The sequence below is a fragment of the Geotrypetes seraphini genome, chromosome 3 (genome assembly GCF_902459505.1).
Source record: "Geotrypetes seraphini chromosome 3, aGeoSer1.1, whole genome shotgun sequence".
In the NCBI taxonomy this organism is placed as follows: Eukaryota; Metazoa; Chordata; class Amphibia; order Gymnophiona; family Dermophiidae; genus Geotrypetes; species Geotrypetes seraphini.
Genome location: NC_047086.1, coordinates 201,783,006 through 201,809,918, shown reverse-complemented (window position 1 = coordinate 201,809,918; position 26,913 = coordinate 201,783,006). Strand labels below are relative to the sequence as shown.

Here is a 26,913-nt window from a genome sequence, read left to right as displayed (position 1 = left end):
CCTCAAGCCGCTGCGGCCTCCTCCCGGCAGCCGCCACTCCGCACCGCCTTTCATGCGCCTTAGCACGCATGCGCACTCTGCCGGCCACATCCCGACAGATCAGGACTCAGGGAACACGGGATAAGAGTGCGCATGCGCGCTTAGCATATTATTATTATAGATGTGCCTGCTTAACATTTAAGATCTTGCATGGCATCCTTCCTCCTTTAATTCTCTTGACTTGGAATTCTGTAAGATCTGACATTATCAGATCTACTCAAAAATTTAAATTGTCCGAAAGGCATTATCTACATTGGCAAATTAGGGAAGTCTACTTTTGAAAATTACTGAGTTGTGGAATAATTTTCCTGTTCAACTGCGTGATCTGGGCTCTTTCCAACCATTTCGAAAACATTTGAAAACTTGGCTATTTTCAAAGTTGTAAATTCAGCTCCTCTCCATACTATTCCAAATCTACATTGTACAGTGGTACCTTGGTTTAAGAGCATAATACGTTCCAGAAGCATGCTCTTAACACTCGTATATCAAAGCAAGTTTCCCCATAGGAAGTAAAGGAAACTGCTTTGATTGGTTCCACCTCCTCCCCCCCCTGAGGCTACCGGTGCTGCTCCATTCTGCCCCCCCCCTTGAGGAATCCGACGCTGTTCCAAACCCCTCCCCGCGATCCGGCTTCCCCCCCCCTGCGAACTGGCATCCTCCCCCCACTCGCATTGACCTCCCTCCACCGCGATCCTACTTCCCCCCCCCCCCCCGAGCAGTCAATGACATTTTCTTTACCCGACTTGGCACCAGTGCCGGTGCCCGAAGATCCTCCCTCTTCTGGCGCGGCCTGGGCTGGGCGGTGCATCGGAGATCCTCCTTCTTCTGGTCTGGGCTGGGCTGGAATGGCTTTGAGCATTTGCGCAAAGCCATTCTTCTGGTCTCGCTCTCAATCTCAATCTCATTTGTAATGAAATGTTTAACTTTATGCTTATATGAGAGTTAATCAAGTGTGTATCTTTAAGTTCATATGAGGTTAATTGATGCACTTGTTGTAACATACAAAAATGAATAAAGAATTTAAAATCAAAACTGTTTTATAAATTACAAATACAGACAAGGATCAATAAAATCTTTCTCCCTCATAAATATTACCTATATTATCAGGAAACCTAAACAAGCCAAATTACTACAGAATGTGACATAGAAAATTCATGCTAACAGAATATCTCTCGGTCACACACACAGAACACAAATGCCAAATATATAATAGCCGACCAAAAATGATAGAACATAAATTAAATCAAAATTCCAAGAAGCTACACCAAAGAAATGGAAAGATCTATTTCCTCTTATACTGTGCAAAATATAAAGATCATACATGCCAGGGACGGAGTTAGGGGAATGCAATTAAGACAACTGCCCTCTGGCCAGAGAGTCCTAAGACTGCTGAAAGCTGAAGACAGCACAGCCTGCTAGTGGTCTTTGAGGATCTCCTCTAAAATTTCTGTCCTGGGCCCCAATCATATTTAACATTAGTACTGGCAGGATATGTACACACTCTTTGGAATATAAATGGTTTAAATTATAACAGGCAGAATTTTGAACATAATCTCAACATTAGCTTGGCAGGGTTTAAAAAAAGGTTTGGATAACTTTCTAAAAGAGAAGTATATAAGCCATTATGGGGAAATCCATTGCTTATTCCTAAGATAAGTAGCCTAAAATCTGTTTTACTCCTTGAGATCTTGCCAGGAAATTGTGATCTGGGTTGGCCACTGTTGGAAACAGGATACTGGGCTTAATGGACCTGCAGTATGTCCCAGTATGGCAGCCGCTTCTTAGGTGGCCGCCGAGACAGACATCCTATACAGAATCAGGTCCTTAATGTTTACAATTTTAAAATGTTTTAATTCATGTTTTTACATTGAAAGCTGAAATTGTAAACCACTCTGCTTGTTTCCAGAAGGGTGGTATATCAAATAAAATGAATAAACAAACAGATTGCATACCTTTGAGCTGTGGTTGTTATGGCATCTACTATCTCCATTATCCTGTGAAGAGCCGAATCTGTACCGATGGTCATGTCAGTGCCACAGAAATCATTATCAATAGAGCCAACCATTCCAACAATATTCAGGAAGCTAGAAGACTTGGCTTCTTCTTTGGTGATCTTGCCTATTGAAATGTTTTGTGTATGGTTTAAAAGATGCAGTATAAAATCTACATTTACAATATGAAATGCAGCAAAAAGTATTTAGGGAAGATCATGTGTTCAGTATGGCTGACCTATTGTAAGAACTTAAATCACTTCAACTTCTATATATAACTTTTAATAAAGACCTGGGGTTTTCAGCCCCTTCCTGGAGTTACTCCTAGCCAGCTGGATTTTCAGGATCTCATATGCATATTCACTATTGATTATCTTAAAAACCTGGCTGTCCAGGGAGTAACTTCAAAATAGGGCTGGTTGCAAATCTCTGATACAGAGGAGAATTTTCAGAGCAATTTACTCAAGCAAAGTCATCTTTATTCAGCTTTATTCTCCTGGGTGAAAATGCCACCCTCCTTCCCTGATACATACGTGTGGGCTTTCTCAGCACATGTATTTTTAGGATGATTAAAAAAGCATTACTGAGTTGTGCAGAGTAGAGAGTGACATGGGAAAGGTTACCGTGGTAATACCACAGTAACTGCAGTAATAGTAAGAATTTTCGAGAGTTCCCCGTGAATTCCGCAGTAACAGTACACTGGTCCATGGTAATGCTGCGAGAACAGGGATTGTTATTGCGGTATTCCCATAGAAAAGGGAAGAGGAAGTATCCGGCTGGCATATTTTTTCCTCCATTTTCCTTCCCACCTGCCTGAGACAGTTCTTCCTTCCTTCCCACCGTCCCTTGCATATCAGTTCCCCCCCCGCCCCCCCAAGTTCTATTCCCACTTACAGTCAATGTCCTCCTGCAGATTCCCATAGGCTGCCAGCTCTAGCATCAGTCTTAGGCCCATAAAATTGCATAAAATCATTTTTGTGCTTTGAGCAGGGAGATATGGAGAAGAAAATTAAGACTGGGGATGGTGAGGGGATGGGATTTTGTAAATGCACTTCACTGCAGGGACAGTGAGGGAATGGAGATGAATCTTTGTCTTCGCATCACTCTCTAGTGCATAGATTGGGAGAGAGGGATATTCAAATGTATATTCATTACTCTTTCCTTATTCTGTTTGAAGAAAAACAGCTGCAAACTCACCACTGGCCTTACTGGCAAATTTCAAGAGAGATCATTTTCTCTATGACAATTGGCTACATACAGAGTGCAAGGGTGCAAACATGCCTGCAGCAGTTATTAGCCAGATAGACTAATTCTTGGGTGTAAGCAACAAAGAATGGAGCAGTTTCATGGGATCCTGCTCAATACTTGTGACCTGGATTGGTCGTTGGTGGAAACAGAATACTAGGCTCGATAGACCTTTAGTCTGACCAATGCATTATTTCTCATGTTCTTTATTTTAATGCTAAGAACCTGCAGATGTTTTTTTTTGTGTGTGTGTGGGGGGGGGGGGGAGAGCGGTTTGTGAATGTGTTTGATAAAATATATTTGGTTTCTTATAAAAAAGACTTTTTGAGAAACTTTTAAACATAAAAATCTAAGACAAGCCATGTTGCGTCAAATCAAGGTTCATTGAGCCCAGGGTCCTGTCTCCTAATGTTGTCAAACCAGATCATAAGTACCCTGCAGATCCCAAAAAGCAGATCTGTTTCTCACAGCTTATTTCCAGGGATGAACAAGGGCAGTCCCAGGTGTACCTAGCTATTATTTTGTATTGGTGTTTCTTACAGAACTTTGCCCAAATATCCTGTGAATCCTGCAAAGTTAATCGTCCTGACCACATCTTCCAGCAAGAGTCTACTATCTATGTGCTTCATGGTCATGGAACTTAAAAAAAACCAACCCAAAAACCACACAAAAACTACTGTGTTGTTCCAGGGAAACTATCTGAAAAACCCCAAACTGCTTACAAAGGAGTTTTGACTGAACAAAATACAGTGCTCCCCCGTTTATTCGTGTTTCAGAGTTTGTGACCCCAGTCATTTGCGGTTTTTTCATCTGCAAATTTCCCTCACTCAATCGTGGTTTTTCTTGTATTTTTCTGACAAGAATTAATTTAGAACCATATACTGAACAGTAATTCTTATTTCTTAACTCTTATTGTCATTAAAGAAACATACTGATACTGTACTCCCGATCGCTGCCTCGTTCTTCCTCATGTACCGTACGGTCGTTGTTTCTTCATGGTGGCAAGGAAAGTTTTACTGTACATGTTTGAACTGCAGCATCAATGTCATTTTTATTTCTATTAACTTTGAGAGTCCGAACCATACTGTATAGAGATCCCGTGCTTCAATCATCTCTTGCGAGCTAAATTTACATATACAAAATGTTTGGAAGCACAGTGGCCAATCAGGATGATTGAAAAGGTTTGGCAAGAGTTTTGAAAGTAGCCAGAGTGTAGCTATTCGAGTGTTTCACGAACCGGTAAAAGTTCTTTTTTTTTCCATCTTAAGTTTTTTATTGATTTTTTTCATTTAACAACAAGTGTCATAAATTTTCATACAATTATCTTAATAATACACTTGATATTTCTATAATGTATTTTATACATAACATTTCTTATCTTATATTTCTTATGATTTTATATATCATATAACTGTAATTATTTTTCTTATAAAGTTATACAACATATATATTGTAATGATTTTATCAATTATTTTTTAAATTATGAATCTTTTTCCCTTCCCATTTATTACATTGTTTTCATGAAAAAATACCATCTATTAATAATATTTTATTTATAATAAAGAGTATAAATCCCCCTCCCATATCCCCTCCCTCCCTTTCTTCTTTAACTATTTTCTTATTATGGGAAAATGATATTTAATTATTACAATATTTTGTTAATGGTCCCCAAATCTTTTTGAATTTATCCATATATCCTTTTTGTGTTGCAAATGTATGTTCCATTTTATATATATGGCAAACTGAGTTCCACCAAAAATTATAGTTTAATCTGTCACAATTTTTCCAATTGTGTGTAATTTGTTGTACTGCTATTCCAGTCATTATAAATAAAAGTTTGTTGTTATTTGATGAAATTTGACTTTGAGATCTCATTGCAGTACTAAATAGAATTGTATCGTATGTCAAGGCTACAGGATTTTCTAACATCCTATTGATAAAAGCTCTAAGATGCCACCCAAATGCCCTGCACCTTCAAAGGCCTATGGCAATGAACCAAAGCACCAGAAGAAGTATAAGATTCCAGGAGAAAGTTGAGCTGCTGGATATGTTCCGAGAACAAAAAGGTTATGCTGCAGTAGGACAGAATCTGCCTTGGCATTGTGGATCACCGACTGCAAGAAAAAGAACATCTCCTTGGACGGTAACATCATCCGTGAAAAAGCTAGGAAATTGTACCAGCAGTTTGCAAGGGATGCCATAGAATGGCAACCTGGATCATCTACAACACAAAAGCCTGAAGATTTTCAAGCCAGCAAAGGATGGTTTGATTGTTTTCAGAAAAAATGTAATATTAAAAGTATTTCTCTACATGGAGAGGCAGTATCTGCTGACAAAGAAGCCGCTGAAATGTACCCCAAGACCTTCAGGGACATCATAGAGGAGAAGGGCTATAAGCCATAACAAGTTTTCAACATGGATGAAACAGGCTTGTTCTGTGTGATGGGGTGTACGTCCCATCACGTGACAGAGTACCGTCCCGAGGGCCAGCTCCCTCAGAATGACCCCTACCCAGAGTGCCCATGGGCAATAGACAACCCAGGGGTAAAGAGGGGGTAGCTGGGTTCAGCTAGTTCCTAATTGGGGTGGTTCTAGTCATAGTGGAAGACTAGGTGGGTGGTGTTAGGAACCAGCTACTCCTATTACTCCGGAGTATACTATTGTCCAATAGTAAAGACTGAATGACCTTGTCATTGGACTTGAATAACTAATTTGCATCCTAATTTGCATAAGAACCGAGTAGCAGACTTGAAAGTGGTGATTAGTGAAGAAAAGAGATTCCTAGAACCTTAAACTGGACTCCTGATGGGGAAGGGAGCTTTGGGTTAAGCCCTCAATCCTTGGGGGGGGGGACATTTTGAGGGGTCAAGAGGGACCTCACCCTGAACTGACAGGGGGGGATTCATTAAAGGACTCCCAGCAGGAAAAAGCATAGATAGAGTTCTTGGAAGCAAGAGCTCCTGAGCGACCCTCGAGGAGAGGAATGTGGGCCTAGTGCCTAACCCTCAGTAAGGGACATTCGGTCTATTCCCCGATAGGCGGTAAATGGACACTCGGCCCGGTGCAGGGATCGTGCAGAGGTGGTGGAACGGACACTCAACCTATTCCCCGATAGGCAGTGAACGGACACTTGGCCTAACCCTTCAGGTGGGCGGTGCAAGGATCGTGACATTCTGGAAGAAGATGCCGTCCAGGACTTACATCATGATGGACGAAGCCAAAGCTACAGGGTTTAAGGCACAGAAGGACAGAGTGACGCTCATTATGTGTGGCAATGCTGGTGGCTACATGATGAAACCAGAACTTATCTACAAATCAGCAAAACCTAGAGCCCTCAAAACCAAAACTAAAAACCTGCTGCCAGTCCACTGGATGTACAACCCAAAGGCCCAGATTCCCAAAATCCTAGCTTCAAACTGGTTTCACCAGTGCTTCATCCCTCAAGCCAAAGATTACCTTCATGAACATAAGAAACGCCCTCACCGGATCAGACCGAGGTCCATCTAGTCCGGCGATCCGCACATGCGGCGGCCCATTTAGGTACTCCTTTTTGGAGACCCGGATTTACCGTATCCCTCAATATGATATGCAAGAAGGTGTGCATCCAACTTGCGTTTGAATCCCAGAACATTAGTCTCCTCCACAACCTCCTCCCATGGCATGGACTTCCAAGTGTTGCTTATTATGGATAATGCTGGTGGACACCCTTTAGATTTGTATTATGAGGGAGCCCAGATTGAGTTCCTCCCTGCCAACTACCTGGGGGTTGAGGCAAACTTTTCCCTAAAATACAATTTCCTAAGATGTGTTTTCAGATCTGGTAATTCACAGCATCAGTCCATTGAGCTACTGTTTAATAAGGAGAGTTCAAGAAAGGAAAATAGGAATAAAACCACTGCAGGAACAATAGAATAAACACCTACAGCATAGATGGTCCAAGAAATGAGGAACAACCAATAGCACACAAAGAACTTTATTGAAGAAGAACCCAGTTGGCCAAGTTTTGGCAATTGTCTGCATCAGGGGGTTATCAGATTTTTCAGAACAAATTTAAAATAATCACATCAGCAGATAAAGTTCTCAGCCAAATTGGAAGCACCTTCTTTCACCAACCATAGTTGATAGAAAATGACAGTTGATGAGAAGGTACTACCAATCTGGCTGAGGACTTTCTATTTGCTGATGTGATTATTTTAATTTTGTTCTGAAAAATCTGATGATCCCCCTGATGCAGACAATTGCCAAAACTTGGCCAACTGGGTTCTTCAATAAAGTTCTTTGTGTGCTATTGGTTGTTCCTCATTTCTTGGCCCATCTATGCTGTAGGTGTTTATTCTATTGTTCCTGCAGAGGTTTTATTCCTATTTTCCTTTCTTGAACTCTCCTTATTAAACAGTAGTTCAATGGACTGATGCTGTGAATTACCAGATCTGAAAACACATCTTAGGAAATTGTATTTTAGGGAAAAGTTTGCCTCAACCCCCAATTTTTTTGGCTGCAATCTCCCTTCCCCATATGGCATGGCCCTGGTATCTCTAGAAAAAAAACCAATGGACACCCAAAATGTAGAAACTCAAAAAAGGTCTTGCTTTGTAATATCTACTGGCTGAATGAATATGTATCCTCCCAGATTTCAGAAGAGTCCAACCTGTAAGGTTGTGTAAATGTACAAGGAACATCACAGAATGGAATAATTAGTTGGTACAATGCCACTGGTAGATAATGTCAACATGTTACCTGCTTTCAGTAAATCTTCTAACAAGCCACCCCACTCTGCCCGAAAAGTGTCTGCTCCGGTTAAACTGCCATCCCCGCCAATCACACACAAGTTGGTGATTCCCCTCTTCACCAAATTGCATGCTGCTTTCAAGCGTCCTTCTCGTGCACGAAAATCCTGGCACCTAGCACTTCCAATCACTGTGCCACCCTAGAGTGAGGAAGAATGTAAAAAGTCTAAATAAGAATAAAAGGGCATTTCCGACAACTGCTTTAGTTATGTTCAAAAGACATTTGAATGAAGTTCTTAAGGTACCAGATACCTCATATCCAACTATTTCCAAAATATATTACTTACCTAGACCAATTAAAGCTCGAAGTCCTAACTAACTGAATTTATCTGCTGATACTTTGGACTTATCTAATTTCCTGGAGAAGTCGGATATGGAGGTCCAGATTTTAGCCACATTACTGGTACAATTTGCCATAGATTCAGATAGGGAATGAATGCTTGTTTTTCAAATATAAAGATGTTCCCTTTTTGTCTAATGTTATAAGAATGTACACTTCTCCATCAATATTCGCGGGGGTTAGGGACAGAGCCAGCCCACGAATATTAAAAAACCGCACCTCTCCCTGCCCCGTGCATCATGGGGGAGGGGCCAAAGGTCCTGATTGGTTCACTCACCTAAGACCCTTCCCAAGGGGTGGGGCCTTAGGCATCTGAGCCAACCAGGGCTTTAGGATACCGAAGGAGGAGCCTAAGGCCCTGATTGGCTTGACCAATCAGGGCTTTAGGCTCCTCCCTCAGTATTCTGGATACAGAGGGAGGTGCCTAAGGCCCTGATTGGCTCAGACGCCTAAGGCCCCGCCCCTTAGGAAGGGCCTTAGGTGACTGAACCAATCAGGATCTTTGGTCCCTCCTCACACATCACATGATGCACCGGGGAGGGGAAGATGCATCATTTCTGACTGGCAGTGGCAGCCGAGGCAGGAGCCTCCTGCGAGCTGCCTGCTTCCAATGTTTTAAAAAAAGGTATATCGGAGGTTCAGGGTGGGTTGGTGGGACATCCCTCCTGCCATTGTTTTTGGGTGGTGGGGGACCTCCGGTGGCAGGAGGGAGTGGGCATCCCTCCTGCCGCATTGCTGCTGGGGGGAGGAAGTCACATTGACTTGAGGAAGTAGGTACCCTGTTGTCATTTTCGCTGCCATATGGGGGGGGGGGGTCACGGTGCCCTAACAACAGTAACAGGAGGCTATTCTCTTGACACTGCTTTTAGGGCTCTGCGCATGTCTCAATCACTTTCTGAGTGATTAATCGGTCGCGTTTACACCTCCATGCAAATCATTTGCATGCAAACTTGATAGTGCATCGATTGCTGCTGGAGAATCAGCCAGAGAATTGGCCAACAGCGATTGAGTCGCTATCTTTATTTAGTGCATCTAGCCCAGGGATCTCAAAGTCCCTCCTTGAGGGCCTCAATCCAATCGGGTTTTCAGGATTTCCCCAAAGAATATGCATTGAAAGCAATGCATGCACATAGATCTCATGCATATTAATTGGGGAAATCCTGAAAACCAGACTGGATTGCGGCCCTCAAGGAGGGACTTTGAGATCCCTGATCTAGCCCAATGTTGGTACAGTGAGGATAAAGCCAGGGTGGAAAATGAGAATTGCACAATAAAATTGTAAATACAGGTAGTCGTCGACTTACGACTGCAATTGGTTCCAACTGCTAGGTCGTAAGTGGATCAGGATGTAAATCGGCCTATGTTAAATTAAAGCAAGAATATTAGACTGGGTAATGATATTTTAATCATTTTAATCATCATAAAGCAATCCGTTAACAACATTTTTTTTCTTTCTAAGTCAAACAACAATACAATTGTGGATAAAAAGACAAAAATAAGAAATACAGTTCAGTAAAGTACATTTAAGTCATGGCACCACTGGTGCTTGGCTGCGGATTGTCAATATCTCCTTCTTCAAGCGAGGCTGCGGACCCGGTGATGGGTGGAGTTACTCTTTTCATAAACATAGTGAGCTTCGTCTGAATTGTTTGGAGTTTTTTTCTCTTCATAAATTTCACAATAAGGATGAATTGTGTCACGTGTCATCTGTTCAATCCTCACAAATCGTTCAATGTTTGGGTCCATGTCTTCAAAATGGGCGAGGAGTTTATTCAGTAGAGATAAACCTTCTGACAATCCCTTTATGGTGAACATTCGTTGTGGCGCCTCATCCTATTGGTTTTTCTCTAATTTTCTCATTTTTTCTTCCGCCAGTCTTTCTTCTAATTCTATCAGCTCTTTATTCGTAAGTTCCCCTGATTCCCGGTCTAGCAACTCCTCAACATCTTCCATTTCACATTCCAATGAAAGGTCTTGTGACAGTTTCATTATTTCTTCACAACTCTCAAGTTCTTGTTCACTGTTAAATCCAGCAAAGGTATTCACATAGCGCTTAACACACTTCTTCCATACACCATTCATATACTTTTCCGTCACTGAGTCCTAAGCAGTAGCAAGATTTTTTATACACTTAAGAATGTTATACAGTTTCCAGTGATAGTTCAGGGTAGGCAACCATAGCAGCTATGGCTTGGGCAAAAGTGGTTCTGAGATAATTTGCATTCAAAGTAGCAATTGCCCCTTGGTCCATCGGTTGACTAAGTGGTGTAGTGTTCGGGGGCAAAAATAACACTTTCACATTGGGATAGAGATCAGCTAAGTGATGTGTCTAGGTGCATTATCAAACAGTAAAATTTTGAAGGGGATTCCTTTCTCCAAACAGTACTTACTCACTTGAGGAATAAAACAATTACTGTACCAATCCTCAAATAAAGCCTGGTTCATCCAGACATTACGGCTTGATCTATAATAAACTGGCAAAGTGTGCTTGTTCACATTCTTAAATGCACGTGGATTTTCAGAATGGTAAATTAATAAGGGCTTCAGCTTGAACCCATTGATATTCTCTCCAAGCAGTAGAGTGAGTCTATCCTTGTGTGCTTTAAATCCTGGCATGCTTTTGGCTTCTTTGTGGATGTAAGTGCGTCCTAGCATCTGCTTCCAACATAACCCTGATTCATCCACATTAAAAATTTGTTCTGCCAGGTAACCCTCCACTTTGATTATTTCTTCTAAACTATCAACAAACTTTTTAGCTCCTTCCTCATCCGCATTTGCTGCTTCTCCAGTCACCCAAACATTATGCAACTGGAATCTATTTTTAAATCTCTTAAACCAGTGGTCTCAAACTCAAACCCTTAGTAGGGCCACATTTTAGATTTGTAGGTACTTGGAGGGCCGCAGAAAAAATAGTTAATGTCTTATTAAAGAAATGACAACTTTGCATGAGGTAAAACTCTTTATAGTTTATAAATCTTTCCTTTAACAGTTAAAAGGAAAGATTTATAAACTATAAAGAGTTTTACTTTATGCAAAATTGTCATTAACTATTTTTTCTGCGGCCCTCACATTTAAAATTTAATATCTTTCCTTTCTCAAAACTGACACATTTCAATCACTATATTGAAAATAAAATCATTTTCCCTACCTTTGTTGTCTGGTGACTTTATTTTTCTGTGCATTTAACTATGTTTCCAGGGCCTTCTTGTCCATTGACTGTTTTTCTCTCCGTCTTCACTTTCTGCCTTGCATCCATCTTTGGCATTAACTTAATATTCAATTTTTCTGCTTTCTTTTCAAAATCTACGTTTCCATGTCTTACCTTCCCTTTTATCTTTCTCTTCTTCTATCCCTATTTCCATGGTCTGACATCTTTCTTTCCTTTCTCTCCCTCCTTCCTTCCTTTCCTCTGGTCTGGCATCTGTCTCCTTCCCTCCCCCAACTTTTTATTTCTTTCACCCTGCCTCCTCCTTTCTTTCTCTCTCTCTCTCTCTCTCCGTGCCCCCTTTCTTTCTGTCTCCATGCCCCTTTCTGTCTGTGTCCTGTCTCCTTTCTTTCTGTCTCCCTGTCTCCCCTTTCTTTCTTTACTTCTCCCTGCCCTCCCCCAAGCCATTACCATCGGGGAACAAGCTGCCACCGCCGCAATCAGGGAACAGGCCGCCACCACCGCAATCAGGGAACAGGTCGCGCCGAGGTCTTAACTCTCCCCGCTTATCTTCCCCAGCGCGGGGCAGACCAATTCTCGCCACCCGACATCAATTCTAACATCGGGAAGGAACTTTCGGGCCAGCCAGGCAGCGATTGGCTGGCCCGGAACTTCCTCCCTGACGTTAGAATTGACGTCGAGTGGCGAGAATTGGTTGGCTCTGAGCTGGGGAAGATAAGCAGGGAGAGGTAAGACCTTGGGCGCTGGCCTGTTTCCCGATTGTGGTGGCTTGGGGGAGGGCAGTTGGAAGGGAAGTAGATTGGAGACCCCTGCTTTAGTCAAGGACAGATTGCGGGCCGCAAAATAATCCCTGGGGAGCCGCATGCGGCCCGCGAGCCGCGTGTTTGAGACCACTGTCTTAAACCAACCAGTACTTGCCACAAATTCTTGACTGTAGTCTTCTCCAGCACGTTCCTTTAAAGTCCCAAACAGACTTCTAGCCTTTGATTATACTGTAAAAAGGCTTAAGGGAGTCCGCTTTTGAATCTGATCTTCCATCCAAATGTTTAACAATTTCTCCATTTCATGGATGGGCCCAGTATGTTGCTTCGTAATCACTGTTGACCGCAAAGATGCAGAACCTTTCACAGCTTCACGGATTCTATTTTTGTCCTTTATAATAGTAGACACAGTAGAGTGTGATAACTTTAGATCACATGCGATTGCATTCACTTTCTTTCCTCTTTCAAACTGTTTTATTATCATCATTTTGGTGTCCAGATCTATGGCCTTTCTTTCCTTTTTGGAAGGCTGAGGAGTGGACAGAGACAATTTCCTCTTCGTTGTCATTTTTATTGCATGAAATCACCAAAACAACTCACGTGGGGCAACACCCCTGCGTATGTTATCACGCTGTGTTGCGAGACTTCGGAAAGCAGAAGTTGCTTTGTAAGGTCGAACATTCGTAACTTGGATAGGTAGTAAGTCAAAGACTACTTGTATAAAGAGAGCACCCAGGTTTAGCCAGTAATTATTTTCAGACTGTGAAGGACACATCCCAGTTACCAGCCAAAGAGTGTGACCCCACTCCTCCTGCAAGATCTCTCCTTCTCCAGATTGGAAGGTCAATTAATCACAACTAGTGGCAACCTTTCCTTGACCATTAAAGTATGATTTATTAGAGATTAGGTGCCAGCCAAACTCCAGTTTGTAGGAACAATAATATTTTCAGCAAGAGAGCTGAGTATTTATATTTTGTTGAATCCATTTTCAACTTACATCTTAGACCACATCTACCAGCTGGTGCTCATTAGCTAGGGACTATTCTAATGCCTACAGTTGCTAAATGTACACCACTTCGATAACTTTTGGGCTTGCAGGTTGTATACAAGAAAATAACGTGCGGGGAATTTCATAACAGAGCACCTATGTAAAATATCCATAAAGGTGTCTGTTTTATGAAAGAAACACACATCTGAATGCCTTTATAAAGAAGGCTTGCACAATTATTTCTTCGTACTGCACATAGCCTCTTGCACAAATATGTAACTGTTCTGAAAATGACAGGTATTTTTCATACAATGTGTGCATACATTGCAACTTTGCCTTAGCTCTGCCCAAACTATAACCTACATAAATAGCCATACTGGTTCAAAGAAATGGTCCATCTAGCCCAGTATCCTGTTTCAACAGTGGCCAATCCAGATCACAAGTACCTGACAGAAACTCAGAAGTAACAACATTCCCTGCTACTGATCTGTCTCAGTAGCAGACTATGGACTTTTCCTCCAGGAACTTGTCTAGCCCCTTCTTAAATCCAGATACGCTAACCACTGTTACCACTTCCTCTGGCAATGTTTCAGAGCTTAACTATTCTTTGAGTGAAAAAAAAAATGTCTTCGTATTTTTTTAAGTATTTCTCTGTCCCATGGTTTTTGTACTTTTAGAAAGTGAAAAGCTGATTCACTTTTAAATCACTCAGGATTTTTTATACCTCAATCATATTCCCCCTCAGCTGTTTCTTTTCCAAGCTGAAGAGCCCTAATCTCTTTAGCCTTTCCTCATACAAGCTAAGTTCCATCCCCATTTTGGTCATACTTCATTGAACCTTTTTAAATTTTGCTATATCTTTTTGAACTATGGTGACCAAAACTGAATGCAATACTCAAGATGAAGTCGCACCATGGAGCATTATATTGTAATATTTTTAGTCTTATTTACCATCCCTTTCCTAATAATTCCTAGCATCCTGTTTGTTCTTCTGGCTGCCAACACACACTGGACAAAGGATTTCAGTGTAGTGTCTACAATAAAACCTCAGATCTTTTTCTTGGGTATTGATTCCTAAGGTGGACCCTAGCATCAGGTAAATATGATTTGGATAATTCTTCCCAATATGCATCACTTTGCATATGTCCACATTAAATTTCATTAGCAATTTGTATGCCCAGTCTTCCAATTTCCTAAAGTCTTCCTGCAATTTTTCACAGTCCTCATGTATTTTGACAACTTTGAATAGTTTTGTGTCATCTGGAAATTTAATGACCTCACTTGTTCAAATTTCCAGATTATTTATAAACTAGTCTTTAAGCCTGTTACATTAACGGGTGCTAGAAAGCAGCCCCCTTTCCCTCTCCCCCTCCAGTTCCTCCCTAACTGTCTCTCCGTAGCCCCCCTACTGTCTTCCCATCCTAAGCAAAATAATCTGCCTCCCAGCACACCCCTCCCCCCGAAGCAGCCCCCTTTCCCTCTACCCTTCCAATTCCTCCCTGACAGTGTCTCCGTGGTCCCCCTTCTGTCTCCCCTCCCAAGCAAAGCTGTCTGCCTCCCAGCACACTCCTCCCCCCCAAAGCAGACCCCTTTCCCTCTACCCCTCCAATTCCTCCCTGACTGTCTCTCCGTGGCCCCCCATTTTGTCCCCCCCCAAGCAAAGCTATCTACCTCCCAGCACACCCCTCCCCCAAAGCAGACCCCCTTTCCCTCTGCCCCTCCAGTTCCTCCCTGACTGTGTCTCCGTGGCCCCCCATTTTGTCCCCCCCCCAAGCAAAGCTGTCTGTCTCCAAGCACACCCCTCCCCCAAAGCAGGCCCCTTTCCCTCTCCAGCTCCAGTTCCTCCCTGTCTCTCCGTGGCCCCCCTTCTGTCTCCCCCCAAGCAAAGCTGTGTGCCTCCAAGCACACCCCTCCCCCAAAGCAGGCCCCTTTCCCTCTTCCTCCCTCTTCCTTCTTCCCAGTTCCTCCCTGCCTCTTCGTGGCCCACCCGATTTTCTCTTCTCGCGGTCTGGCCAGCTCCCCTAGTCCCTTGCCTTTGCCGCCACCCCCTTCCCTTCCCGCGGTCGACAAACCTCTTGGCTCCAGCAGCGGCCGCAGCACTGTAAACACGCTGTTTCGTGGCCTCTACTGCTCCGATTTGCTCTTCCGTGTCCCTGATGACGTCATCAGAGAAACGGAAGAGCAAATCAAGGTAGTAGAGGCCGCGAAGCAGCGTGTTTACAGTGCTGCGGCCGCTGCTGGAGCCAAGAGGTTTGTCGACCGCGGGAAGGGAAGGGGGTGGCGGCGGCGGTAAGTAGCTGGCCAGACCGCGAGAAGAGAAAATCGGGTGGGAGGCTCAACGGGGATTGGGGGGGGAGGGGCGAAGACAACGACGAAGATTGAGCCCTTGCTTTCTCCCTAGCTCCCAGTGCCCTACCGGTCTGTACACCGCGATCTGGAGAGCAGGGAGTGCAACGGTTGCGGCTGGCAAGCAATGCAGCTGGGAAGCAGTAAGGCTCGGGACTCACGCATGCGCACGTCTGCAAAGCCAAGGACATACATCTCACGGATCAGGGATTTCAGATCACGCAGATCTGAGTACGCATGCGTGTCTAGCGTTTTATTATATTAGATAAGTTAAATAGCACTGGTCCCAGTACAGAACCCTCTGGCATTCCACTACAGTATTTATCCTCTTCCATTGAGAAAAATGGCCATTTAATCCTACTCTTGTTTTTTGTCCAATTTCGAATCCATAACAGGACATTGCTTCCTATCCTATGACTTTTTAAATTTTCTCAGGAGTCTCTCAAGAGGAACTTTGTCAAAAGTTTTCTGAAAATCTAGATTCACTACATCAACCTGCTCACCTTTATCCACATGTTCATTCACTGCTTCAAAGAAATGAAGCAAATCGGTGAAGCAAGATTTCCTTATGGCAATGTTCTTCAATATAAGGATCGAGGTCAATGGTGGCTCCCAGAGGCCTCTGGGATTGCCCCCATTGTCTGTTTTATCTGTTACTCTGCCTCTCTACCCAGGACAGAAAGTGGATGGGGGAAGAGTTACAAGCTTCAAGGACAAGGTATTTCTCAACAGACAAAAGAGAATGCATTTGAAAAGTCTCACAACAAGGATACCCCCTCCCCCAATGAAATTTAAAGATGGGCTGGTGGGGATGGATGTCATTGACACAGACTGATCAGCAGCATCATGGCCCCGTATGGAAAGATATTTGGTGGATCTCCTTCAGCTCATTAGAATCCAAAGTGGCCCTAGATTAAAAATCAATGAAGACCGCTACCCTAAGGGCTATCACAGATATGCATTGGCTGTATTGAGGGTATAAAAAGTTCCAATAAACATAATAAAAGCCATGTTGAGTCACATTGAGGTCCACTAAACCCAGCATCATGTCTCTGGGCAACGACCAGTCTGGATCACAAGTATCTGGCAGTCCCTCAAAAATGATCTCTTTCTCATTCCCAGGGATAAGAACTGGCTTCATGGGTCTATCTGGTTAATAATTTGTTATAGACTTTTCCAAAAAGATTATTAGCTGCTATTCTAGTCACCTTAACCAGCCTCCAGCAACAGGTTCCACAGCTTAACTATGCACTGCAGGAAAAACCACATTTTATCATTTGTTTTCAAATTTCTGGCTGTTAGTCTCATGGAGCATCCCTCCTGCTATAGTGTTTAAAAGGTTAAACAACTATTCCCTATTATTTAATCATTTCATCACAGATAAAAGTAGGCACAGTCTTGTTGTGTGCCCACTTTTTATGCATACATAGTTTCATAATAGGTACTTTTGTGTAAATTTAATGCTAAGAAATGCAAGGTCATGTATTTGGACTGCAAAAACCCGAAGGAACAGTATAGTTAAGGGGGTGAATCCAATATAAAATTTTTTTTTTTTTAATGTGGTGTTGGCAGTTATTTCCCCACCTCAGCTCCTTGGCAAAATCATGCTTTTTCAGCCTCCACATGCTGAGGAAAGTTAGATCTTACTTCAGCCAACAACACTTTGCCATCCTTGTCCAATCCATCATCCTCTCCAAACTAGATTACTGCAACGCCATCTACTTAAATCTATCAAAAAAAAAGTCTTCTAAGACTCCAACTAATCCAGAATACTGCTGCCAAACTGATCTTCTCAAAACGCAAATCTGACCATGCCTCCTCACTCCTTGCCAAACTTCACTGGCTCCTAATAATCTCCAGAATCCATTTCAAATGTTCCTGCCTGGCTTTTAAGATCATTCACAGCATCCTCCCTCCTCTTATCCCGCTATCTTTCAACTCCTCCAGTCCCTTCCAGAACTGCCCAAAGGTATAAACTAGCCTTCCCCGCTCCACGCGGCATCCACTATGCAGGCAAACTGGGAAAATCCCTTCTCTTCAAAATCACAGATCTTTGGAATGACCTCACCATCCCATTGCGGTACCTGGGCTCCCTTCAAATATTCCGCAAACAACTGAAAACCTGGCTTTTCATCAAATTGTAACTCTACCCTCCCCCCCTTTTTCTCCTCCCTTATACACATAAGTTCATGTAAACCCTTTTCTTCTTCTCTACCTACTATTTAAGTTCTTGTAAACCGTGTCGAGCTAAATGACTTTTGTACATGGAATCCAACCTCTTTGGAGCTACTGGTATATGAAGGGGGGATTCACAGCATTTGGGCAAGGCCTCTATCATAAGGTTGTGTAGAGGACCCTTCAGGCAATATTTGGGCAACTCCTTGAAGTCGAATGCCTCTCTGAATTCTGCAGTGGGTTCTATTAAAACTCCATCCTAATCGGAAGATACTGCCCCATTTACCTAATAAACTTGGTAAAGGATAGGCTGGCAGGTGGTAGAGTCTGGTCAGGCAGTGGAATATGATATGTTTAGTCTGCAAGTATGAAGAAGTTGCTAGTATGAAGGGTGTTCTTCATTGGTGTAGAAAGGTATACCTCGTAGTTACCTTTGGATAAATTTTGTCATTTAGTTTGTGTGTAGACTTAGTATATCCCCGTTTCAGTTATTATGGGGGGTTATATGTTTGTGTGTATTTGCTTCAACGTGTATTCATTTGAGGAAACCTAGTAGATTCATCTAAAAAAACAAAAAGAATCCCAGTTTTCTAAAGGAAGAACATATAGTATCAATTTGTAGGGACCGTGTTTCAAATATAAGGAAAAGGGTCCAAAAATACAGTAACACTTTTTTTAATGGATGTATTAGTTTTGTAGTGATATGTTATTGACTTTGGGAAAACATGACTATAGGAGAAGGAGAAGTACTGAACCACACTGAAGTACTGAACCACACTGAGAATACAGACTTGAGACCAATGAGGAAGCTAAAAAAGGGGAAATCTGCAATCATAGTGGGAGACTCAATCCTGAGAGAAGTGGACAGTCACATAGCAGGAGGGAGAGAAGACTGGCTAGTGACCTGTCTCCCAGGAGCAAGAACGAAGGACATCACCGACAGAATCGAGAGGATCCTGGAAGGAGCCGAGACGGAAGTGATAATCCATGTTGGAACAAATGATGTCAACAGGAGAAATTATAGCAGGACTACGCTAACTGAACAGTTCAAGATCCTGGGAAGGAAACTGAAGCTGAGGACACAGAAGACAGCATTCTCAGAGATCCTGCCAGTACCAAGGGCAGCTGTGAAGAGGCAGTCTGAACTACAAGCAATAAACGCATGGCTGAGGAGATGGTGCGAAGAAGAAGGTTTCCACTTTGTGAGGAACTGGACAACTTTTTTGGGGAAGAACAAGCTCTTCAGGAGGGACGGACTACACCTGAGCAAGGCAGGAATGAGACTGCTAGCAAACAATGTCAAGAGAGGAATAGACCAGACTTTAAACTAAGAAGGGGAAAGCCGACAGTCGACCTGACGTCGACGGTTCGGACGAAAGTATCCAAAGAAGATACTGAGCGGGAAAAATGCTGGGAAGAAACGCAAGACGAACTACAGGAGTCAAAGGAACAAGAGAAACTGGAGAACAAAAAGAAGAGCAAGCAGCAGGAGCTAGAAGAACAGGTGAAAATGAGGAGACAGATTGCGGACAAAAACGACGTGCCAAAGAAAGAGGAAGAAAGGAACAGAAATCAGGGGCTGGCAGCTCATGAGGGGGACGGCAAGAGGAGCAAATCACAAGGAAAAACAGCAGGAAAAAGGAAAAACCAGGACTTAATTTGCATGTACGCAAATGGGAGGAGCCTAAAGGCCAAAATGGGAGAACTGGAAGTCACAGCCAAAAAAGATGACCTAGACATCATTGGAATCACGGAAACATGGTGGAATGAGGAAAATAAATGGGACACAGTACTGCCAGGGTACAAACTCTATAGAAGAGACAGGACTCACAAGAAGAGTGGAGGAATAGCACTATATATAAAGGACACCCTTCACTCAACCAGAGTGGATACGGCAACACAGGCGGAAGGATTGGAATCATTATGGGTTAAATTACCAGGAAGAAATGGAGTTGACATAAGATTGGGACTGTACTATCGTCCACCTGGACAAACAGAAGCAAACTATAAATTACTGGAAGCAGAATTGAAGCGGGAATTCAAAAACGGAAATGTGATGGTTATAGGGGACTTTAACTACCCCGAGATAGACTGGAGTATTGGACACTCCAACTGCGCGAGGAAAACAAAATTCCTACAGGCTGTGAGGGACTGTTTCATGGAACAGCTCGTCAAGGAACCAACGAGAGGGAATGCCACTCTCGACCTAATCCTCAACGGGCTAGGGCAGGGATCTCAAAGTCCCTCCTTGAGGGCCGCAATCCAGTCGGGTTTTCAGGATTTCCCCAATGAATATGCATTGAAAGCAGTGCATGCACATAGGTCTCATGCATATTCATTGGGGAAATCCTGAAAACCTGACTGGATTGCGGCCCTCAAGGAGGGACTTTGAGATCCCTGGGCTAGGGGGACCTGCAAAGGTAGTAGTAGGACCATTAGGAAACAGCGATCACAACATGATCCAGTACAAATTAGAAGTAGGAACATCAAAAGTGAATAGGACCATAGCGACAACACTCAACTTCAAGAAAGGGAACTACGATGCTATGAGAGCAATGGTGAGAAGAAACTCAGAAACAGCTCAAGAAAAGCAGAGACCGTGGAGAAAGCCTGGTCCCTATTCAAGGACACGGTGCAAGAAGCACAAAATCTGTACATCCTCAGGTTTAGAAAAGGGTGCAAGAAAAAAAAATTCAAACAAAGACCCGGTATGGATAACCAATGAAGTGAAGAAAGCGATAGGAGACAAGAAAAAATCATTCTGACAATGGAAAAAGGACCAAACCGGGGAAAACTGGAAGGAACACAGGAAACACCAAAAAGAATGTCACCGAGTGGTTAGGAGGGCAAAAAGAGAATACGAAGAGAGACTAGCCGGGGAAGCAAGAAATTTCAAATCGTTCTTCAGATACGTTAAAGGAAAGCAACCGGCGAGGGAGGAAGTAGGACCGTTGGATGATGGAGACAGAAAGGGAGTGGTAAAGGAGGAAAAAGAGGTAGCTGATAGGTTAAACAAGTTCTTCTCGTCAGTCTTTACAAACAAGGACACATCCAATGTACCAGAACCCGAAGAGATCTTAGATGGAGATCAAGTAGAAAAACTGTCGACAATAGAGGTAAGCCTTGAGGATGTCATCAAACAGATGGTAAAATTATGTTCTCACCTGTTAATTTTCTTTCCTTTAGAAGCAGCAGATGAATCCAGACAAGTGGGAATAGCTCACATCGACCAGCAGGTGGAGATAGAGAAACTGATTAACCGTTGGCCTTATAGCCTGGTATTCTCTCTGTCCATTCAGTTATGCTCCTTGCCCAAGCATCCCGAGATAGGAGAATGAGCATCTTAAAAAACTTCTTTCCAGTATCAAATGCAACAATGAGACATTACTGAATACAACTACCAACAATAACCCAATTGGAAAATAAACAAAGACTGCCCCTGAACACCTATATAGATATTGAACTTAAAGGGTGGGGCTCTGGATTCATCTGCTGCTTCTAAAGGAAAGAAAATTAACAGGTGAGAACATAATTTTACCTTCCTTAGCAAAGCAGCAGATGAATCCAGACAAGTGGGATGTAGCAAAGCAAAACTCAAATCGGGTGGGAAGCTAATGCCGCCTCCGCAATCACTGAAGCGCCAAAACTAACCTCCTCACGGGCTGCCACATCTAACCGGTAATGCTTTGAAAAGGTATTTCCCGACGACCAAGTAGCCGCCCTGCAAATCTCCTCCAAGGAAAGACCCCCGGACTCCGCCCACAACGTAGCTAAAGCCCGAGTCGAATGAGCACGAAGTTGCTCTGGCACTTGCTTCCCTGTCAACAAATAAGCCGAAGCAATCGTCTCCTTGACCCAACGCACAATGGAAGCTTTCGACGCGGCCATTCCTTTGTTTTTCCCCGCGAACAATACAAAGAGGTGATCCGACCGACGAAAGTCGTTAGTCACCCCCAAATAATGTAGAATCATCCGGCGCACATCCAGGAGACGCAACAACGAGTACTGCTCCCCCCAATCTTCCTTCCGAAAGGCCGGGAGGAATAAACACTGGTTCATATGAAAGGAAGACACCACTTTCGGCAAGAAGGACGGTACCGTTCGAACCGATACACCAGCATCCGAAATCCGCAAAAAAGGATCCCTACAAGATAGCGCCTGCAATTCAGACACCCGTCTTGCCGACGCCATAGCCACCAAAAACACTGTTTTCAAAGTGACATCTTTCAGCGTAGCCATGGATAAAGGCTCAAAAGGCACCATTCGTAACCTCCCAAGGACCAGCTTAAGACTCCATGAGGGACACGGTCTCTTCACAGGAGGTCTGATATGGTGAACTCCTTTTAAAAATTGGACTACGTCGGGCTGTGATGCCAGCGCCAAACGAGAAATCCGGCCCCTGTAACAAGCAATGGCCGCTACCTGAACCTTCAGAGAATTATAGGCCAACCCTTTAGCTACTCCCTCTTGCAGAAAGGAAAGAATAGCCGATAAAGACGCCCGAAAGGGCGAAATCCCATGCCTCCCACACCACGAGTCAAAAACTTTCCAGACTCTAGCATAGGAGGTAGACGTGGAAATCTTCTTTGCTTGAAGAAGCATGGCAATAACCTGCTCCGAATAACCTCTATTCCTCAGCCGCGACCGTTCAATAGCCAGGCCGTAAGACCAAAGTGGGACGGATCTTCTATGGAGATTGGACCCTGAGTTAGTAAGTCCCGAGTCACTTGAAATTTCAAACGATCGCCCGCATATAGTTGCATCAGATCCGCGTACCACGGACGACGTGGCCAATCTGGAGCTACCAGGATCACCTGTCCCTGAAAGAGAGCGATGCGTTGTAACACTCGACTTATCATCGGCCAAGGAGGAAATATGTATAGGAGGGAATTTGGAGGCCAAGGGAGAGTCAATGCGTCTACCCCCTCCGAGTTCGGTTCCTTGCGTCTGCTGAAGAACCGAGGCAGCTTTGCATTGCGAGACGAGGCCATGAGATCTATCTCCGGGAGCCCCCACTTTAGGACTAGCATATCGAACGCCTGAGCGGACAGCTCCCACTCCCCTGGATCGAGACGATTTCTGCTGAGGAAGTCTGCCTGAATATTTTCGTGACCCGCAATGTATGCCGCCGAGAGGAGAGGAACATGCGTCTCTGCCCATTGAAACAGCATCATTGCCTCTTCGGCTAACTGAGGACTCCGGGTACCCCCCTGCCGATTGATATACGCCACTGCTGTGACGCTGTCCGAAAAGATCCTGGTTGGACGGTCCTGAATCCTGGACTGAAATGCCAGAAGCGCCAGTCTGATAGCCCTCAACTCCAGCATATTGATCGACCACTGGGCCTCTACCGAGGACCAAACCCCCTGGATCGATGCTTGGAGGCACTGAGCCCCCCAGCCCCGAAGACTGGCATCTGTCGTGATTACGACCCAATCCGGCGTCGCTAACGGCATGCCCCGAAAAAGATTGAACTCGTTGAGCCACCACTGCATGCTGGAAGCCGCTCGAGGAGTCCACTGGAGACACTGATCGTAATCCTGGGACGCTGGGGACCACCGTGAAAGAAGAGACATTTGCAACGGCCTCATGTGGAACCGAGCCCAGGGTACCACCTCTAGAGCCGCCACCATCGAGCCTAGAACCTGTACATAATCCCAAACCCGAGGTCTCGGGGATTCGAGAAGTAGACGAACCTGAGACTGTAACTTCTCTCCCCGCTCTCGGGGTAGAAACACCTTTCCCCGACAAGTATCGAACATCACCCCTAAATGCACTAAGGACTGGGACGGGGACAGCGAACTCTTGGGAAAGTTGATGATCCACCCCAAAGACTGAAGGAGAGAAATCACTCTCTGAGTCACCGACAAACTTTCCTGCCTTGAAGAGGCGCGGATCAACCAATCGTCTAAGTAAGGGTGAACTCGAATCCCCTCCTTGCGGAGACATGCTGCCACAACCACCATCACCTTTGAAAAAGTGCGAGGAGCTGTTGCCAGACCAAAGGGCATCGCCCGAAATTGAAAATGCTGGCCTAGGATCGCAAACCGCAAAAACCTCTGATGCGGGGGCCAAATCGGAATGTGGAGGTACGCCTCCTTGAGATCGAGGGAAGTGAGGAACTCCCCAGGCCTCACTGCCGCAATGACAGACCGAACTGTCTCCATCCGAAAATGACGGATACTGAGAAATTCGTTGACTCGTTTGAGATCCAGCACCGGTCTGAACGACCCCCCTTTCTTTGGCACAATGAAGTAAATGGAATATCTGCCGAGGCCCACTTCTTCCTGTGGCACCGGCACCACCGCCCCCAGATCCAGAAGTACCTGAAGAGTCATTCGTACCGAGTCCCTTTTGGTTACCCCATTGCATGGGGACACCAAGAAAGAATCGGCGACGGGAGAGGAGAACTCTAACTTGTAACCGTCTCGAATAATTTCTAGCACCCACTGATCCGACGTGATATTGGCCCACTCCGCTACAAAAGCCGACAGTCTTCCCCCTAAGGGAATAGCGGAGGGAGCCAAGACCCCGTCATTGTGAAGATCGATTTGCTGGGGCACGGGCTGACTGAGCTGAAGGAGGTTTTGCTGCACGAAAGGAACTTTTCTGCGGAAACCTAGGCCTTGAAGAAGGGAAGGAACCATACGTGGACCTAAAACCCGGTTTACCTGTCCGATATCTTCTAACATCCCGGAAACGCTGTCTCGAGGTGGAGGATTTCAACGGGGGTCTAGGCCTATCTTCCGGCAACCGTTGGGTTTTGGTATCCCCAAAATCCTTAACTAATTTATCTAAATCTTCCCCAAAAAGCAAACGGCCTTTAAAAGGGAGCTTTATGAGCCGGAGTTTAGACGCTGCATCTGCCGCCCAATTACGGAGCCATAAAGACCTACGAGAAACCACCGCAAGAGACATTTGTTTTGAGGAAGCCCGAATAATATCATATAAAGCATCTGCTAAATATGCCAGACCTGACTCCAAATCAGCCAGTTCTACTGGAACCGAACCTCCAGACTCCATTAAATTATCAGTCATTAACTGAGACCACTGCAGACACGCTCGTGCCGCATATGAACTACAAATCGCGGCCTGTAGAGTGACCGCAGCTACTTCGAAGGACATTTTCAGAGAAGATTCAATCTTCCTGTCCTGAGTATCCTTTAGAGCAACTCCCCCTTCAACCGGTAAGGTAGTCTTTTTGGTAACTGCGGCCACCAGCGCGTCAACCCTGGGTAATTGAAATCTCTCAAGTTCATTCTGAGCAACCGGGTACAATAGCCGCATGGCCTTTGCTACCCTCAGACTTGCCTCCGGCGTGTCCCACTGCGCCGTGATAAGTTCCTGCATAGCCTCATGCACTGGGAAGGACCTAGGTGGCTTTCGCGTCCCTGTCATAAGGGGATTGGCGGAACCAGAATTAGCAGCATCATCTTGCGAGATGTTTAAGCCTTGCAACGCTTTAGAAATTAATGAAGAAAGTTCTTCCCTATGAAAAAGACGTAGAGCGGACGGATCATCTACTTCCCTACCCGGGGGATCTTCCAAGTCCAATACCTCACCCTCTTCAAGGGAGTCCGGAAGAGATAACGGGGAGACTGGAATAGTATCTCCCTCGTCCGCGGCTGCGAGTCTGCGCTTTTTTGCTACCCGTGAGTTCCTGGGAGAAACCGCAAGAACCGCAGCCGCACACAAAGGTTTGCTAGCACACCCAGAAGTGGAAGTAGATGGAACCGGACGCTCCGACACACTCATAGGCACCGGCTGAGCAGGCTGAGAGCCTTGTAACATAAAAGCTCGGTGCATTAACATAACAAACTCTGGCGAAAACGAAGTTAGCCCAAATCCAGCCAACCCAGTCTGATCCGAACAGAGGAGCGGACCCGCGGCTCCTCCCAGCGTCCCTGACGCCACTACCTCCGCTGGCTTCCCCTCCTCCGTCCCAGTAGTTTGTTGTCTGGCCGACTCAACCGCGAGGGAAGGGGAAATCACTTGCGCTTCCCCAACGCGGGAATGAGCCACTTCTGCTGCCTGAGAAGCCTCTGCCGGTGTATCTGAACACCCGGCTGAGCACAGACCTAGCAGTGTCCTTCGCTTACCACAGCGAGAACACCGCTTCGCAGCTTCTGCCGCCATTATTTTCTTGCTCGTTTACAAACCCGCCCTCAACTCGCGACCCCGACCCGCCCTCGGTCGACGTTGCAACCCGTGTCGGATGGCCGGAACGCGGAGCGGGGAGACAAAAAATAGCAGAAAGTACTCACCCCCAAAACGCGATTTCTAAAACGCGAAGTTATGGCTGGCAGTTGTAATTATAGCTGACCAAACAGGAACAGCACAGCACTAACAGGCTCTGTCTTTTTTTTTTTTTTTTTTATACTGGAAAGAAGACAGCAGAGCCCAATGAATCCCTCAATCCTCCGGAGGGTAGGGTGGAGAAGGGACCTGGGAGGGCCCAGGTGTTACTCCTAAAGCCGGCACCGTTCAGCCAGGCACCCCTGTCTAGCAGAAGAGAGCTAGTCTCAACAGCAGACTCAAGTCGCTCAGAAATGCACCCGGCACAGCCAAAATCCAGGAGCTAGAGGACTAGCTCACATTCCTGCTGGGAGATAGAGCAAACTGAATGGACAGAGAGAATACCAGGCTATAAGGCCAACGGTTAATCAGTTTCTCTATCTCCACCTGCTGGTCGATGTGAGCTATTCCCACTTGTCTGGATTCATCTGCTGCTTTGCTAAGGAAAGATAGTTTGAAAAGTGACAAATCACCAGGCCCAGACGGAATCCACCCAAGGGTATTAGAAGAACTAAGAAACGAAATAGCGGAAATACTCCAACGAGTTTGAAACCTATCCTTGAAAACTGGGGAGATCCCGGAGGACTGGAAAATACCAAATGTTACACCTATCTTTAAAAAGGGATCGAGAGGTGACCCGGGGAACTACAGGCCGGTAAGCTTGACTTCAGTTCCAGGCAAGTTGGTAGAAGCACCGATAAAAGACAGCATCTGTGAGCACATAGAAAAAAATGGACTACCGAAAGCGAGTTGGCTTCTGCAAAGGAAGATCGTGCCAAA

General features: G+C 44.7%; 1 protein-coding gene across 3 annotated transcripts in view; it reads right to left on the bottom strand.

Annotated features, from left to right (window-relative positions):
• LOC117356327 (ATP-dependent 6-phosphofructokinase, muscle type-like) overlaps window positions 1–26,913 on the bottom strand; it is a 240,359-nt gene that overhangs the window by 140,697 nt on the left and 72,749 nt on the right. For all 3 annotated transcript variants that reach the window (XM_033935393.1, XM_033935395.1, XM_033935394.1), the window contains 2 exons: window positions 8,013–8,202; window positions 1,992–2,157 (listed from right to left, as the gene is read on the bottom strand). In XM_033935393.1, coding sequence (XP_033791284.1) covers window positions 1,992–2,157; window positions 8,013–8,202 — 356 coding nt within the window. The remainder of the gene's footprint in view (window positions 1–1,991; window positions 2,158–8,012; window positions 8,203–26,913) is intronic.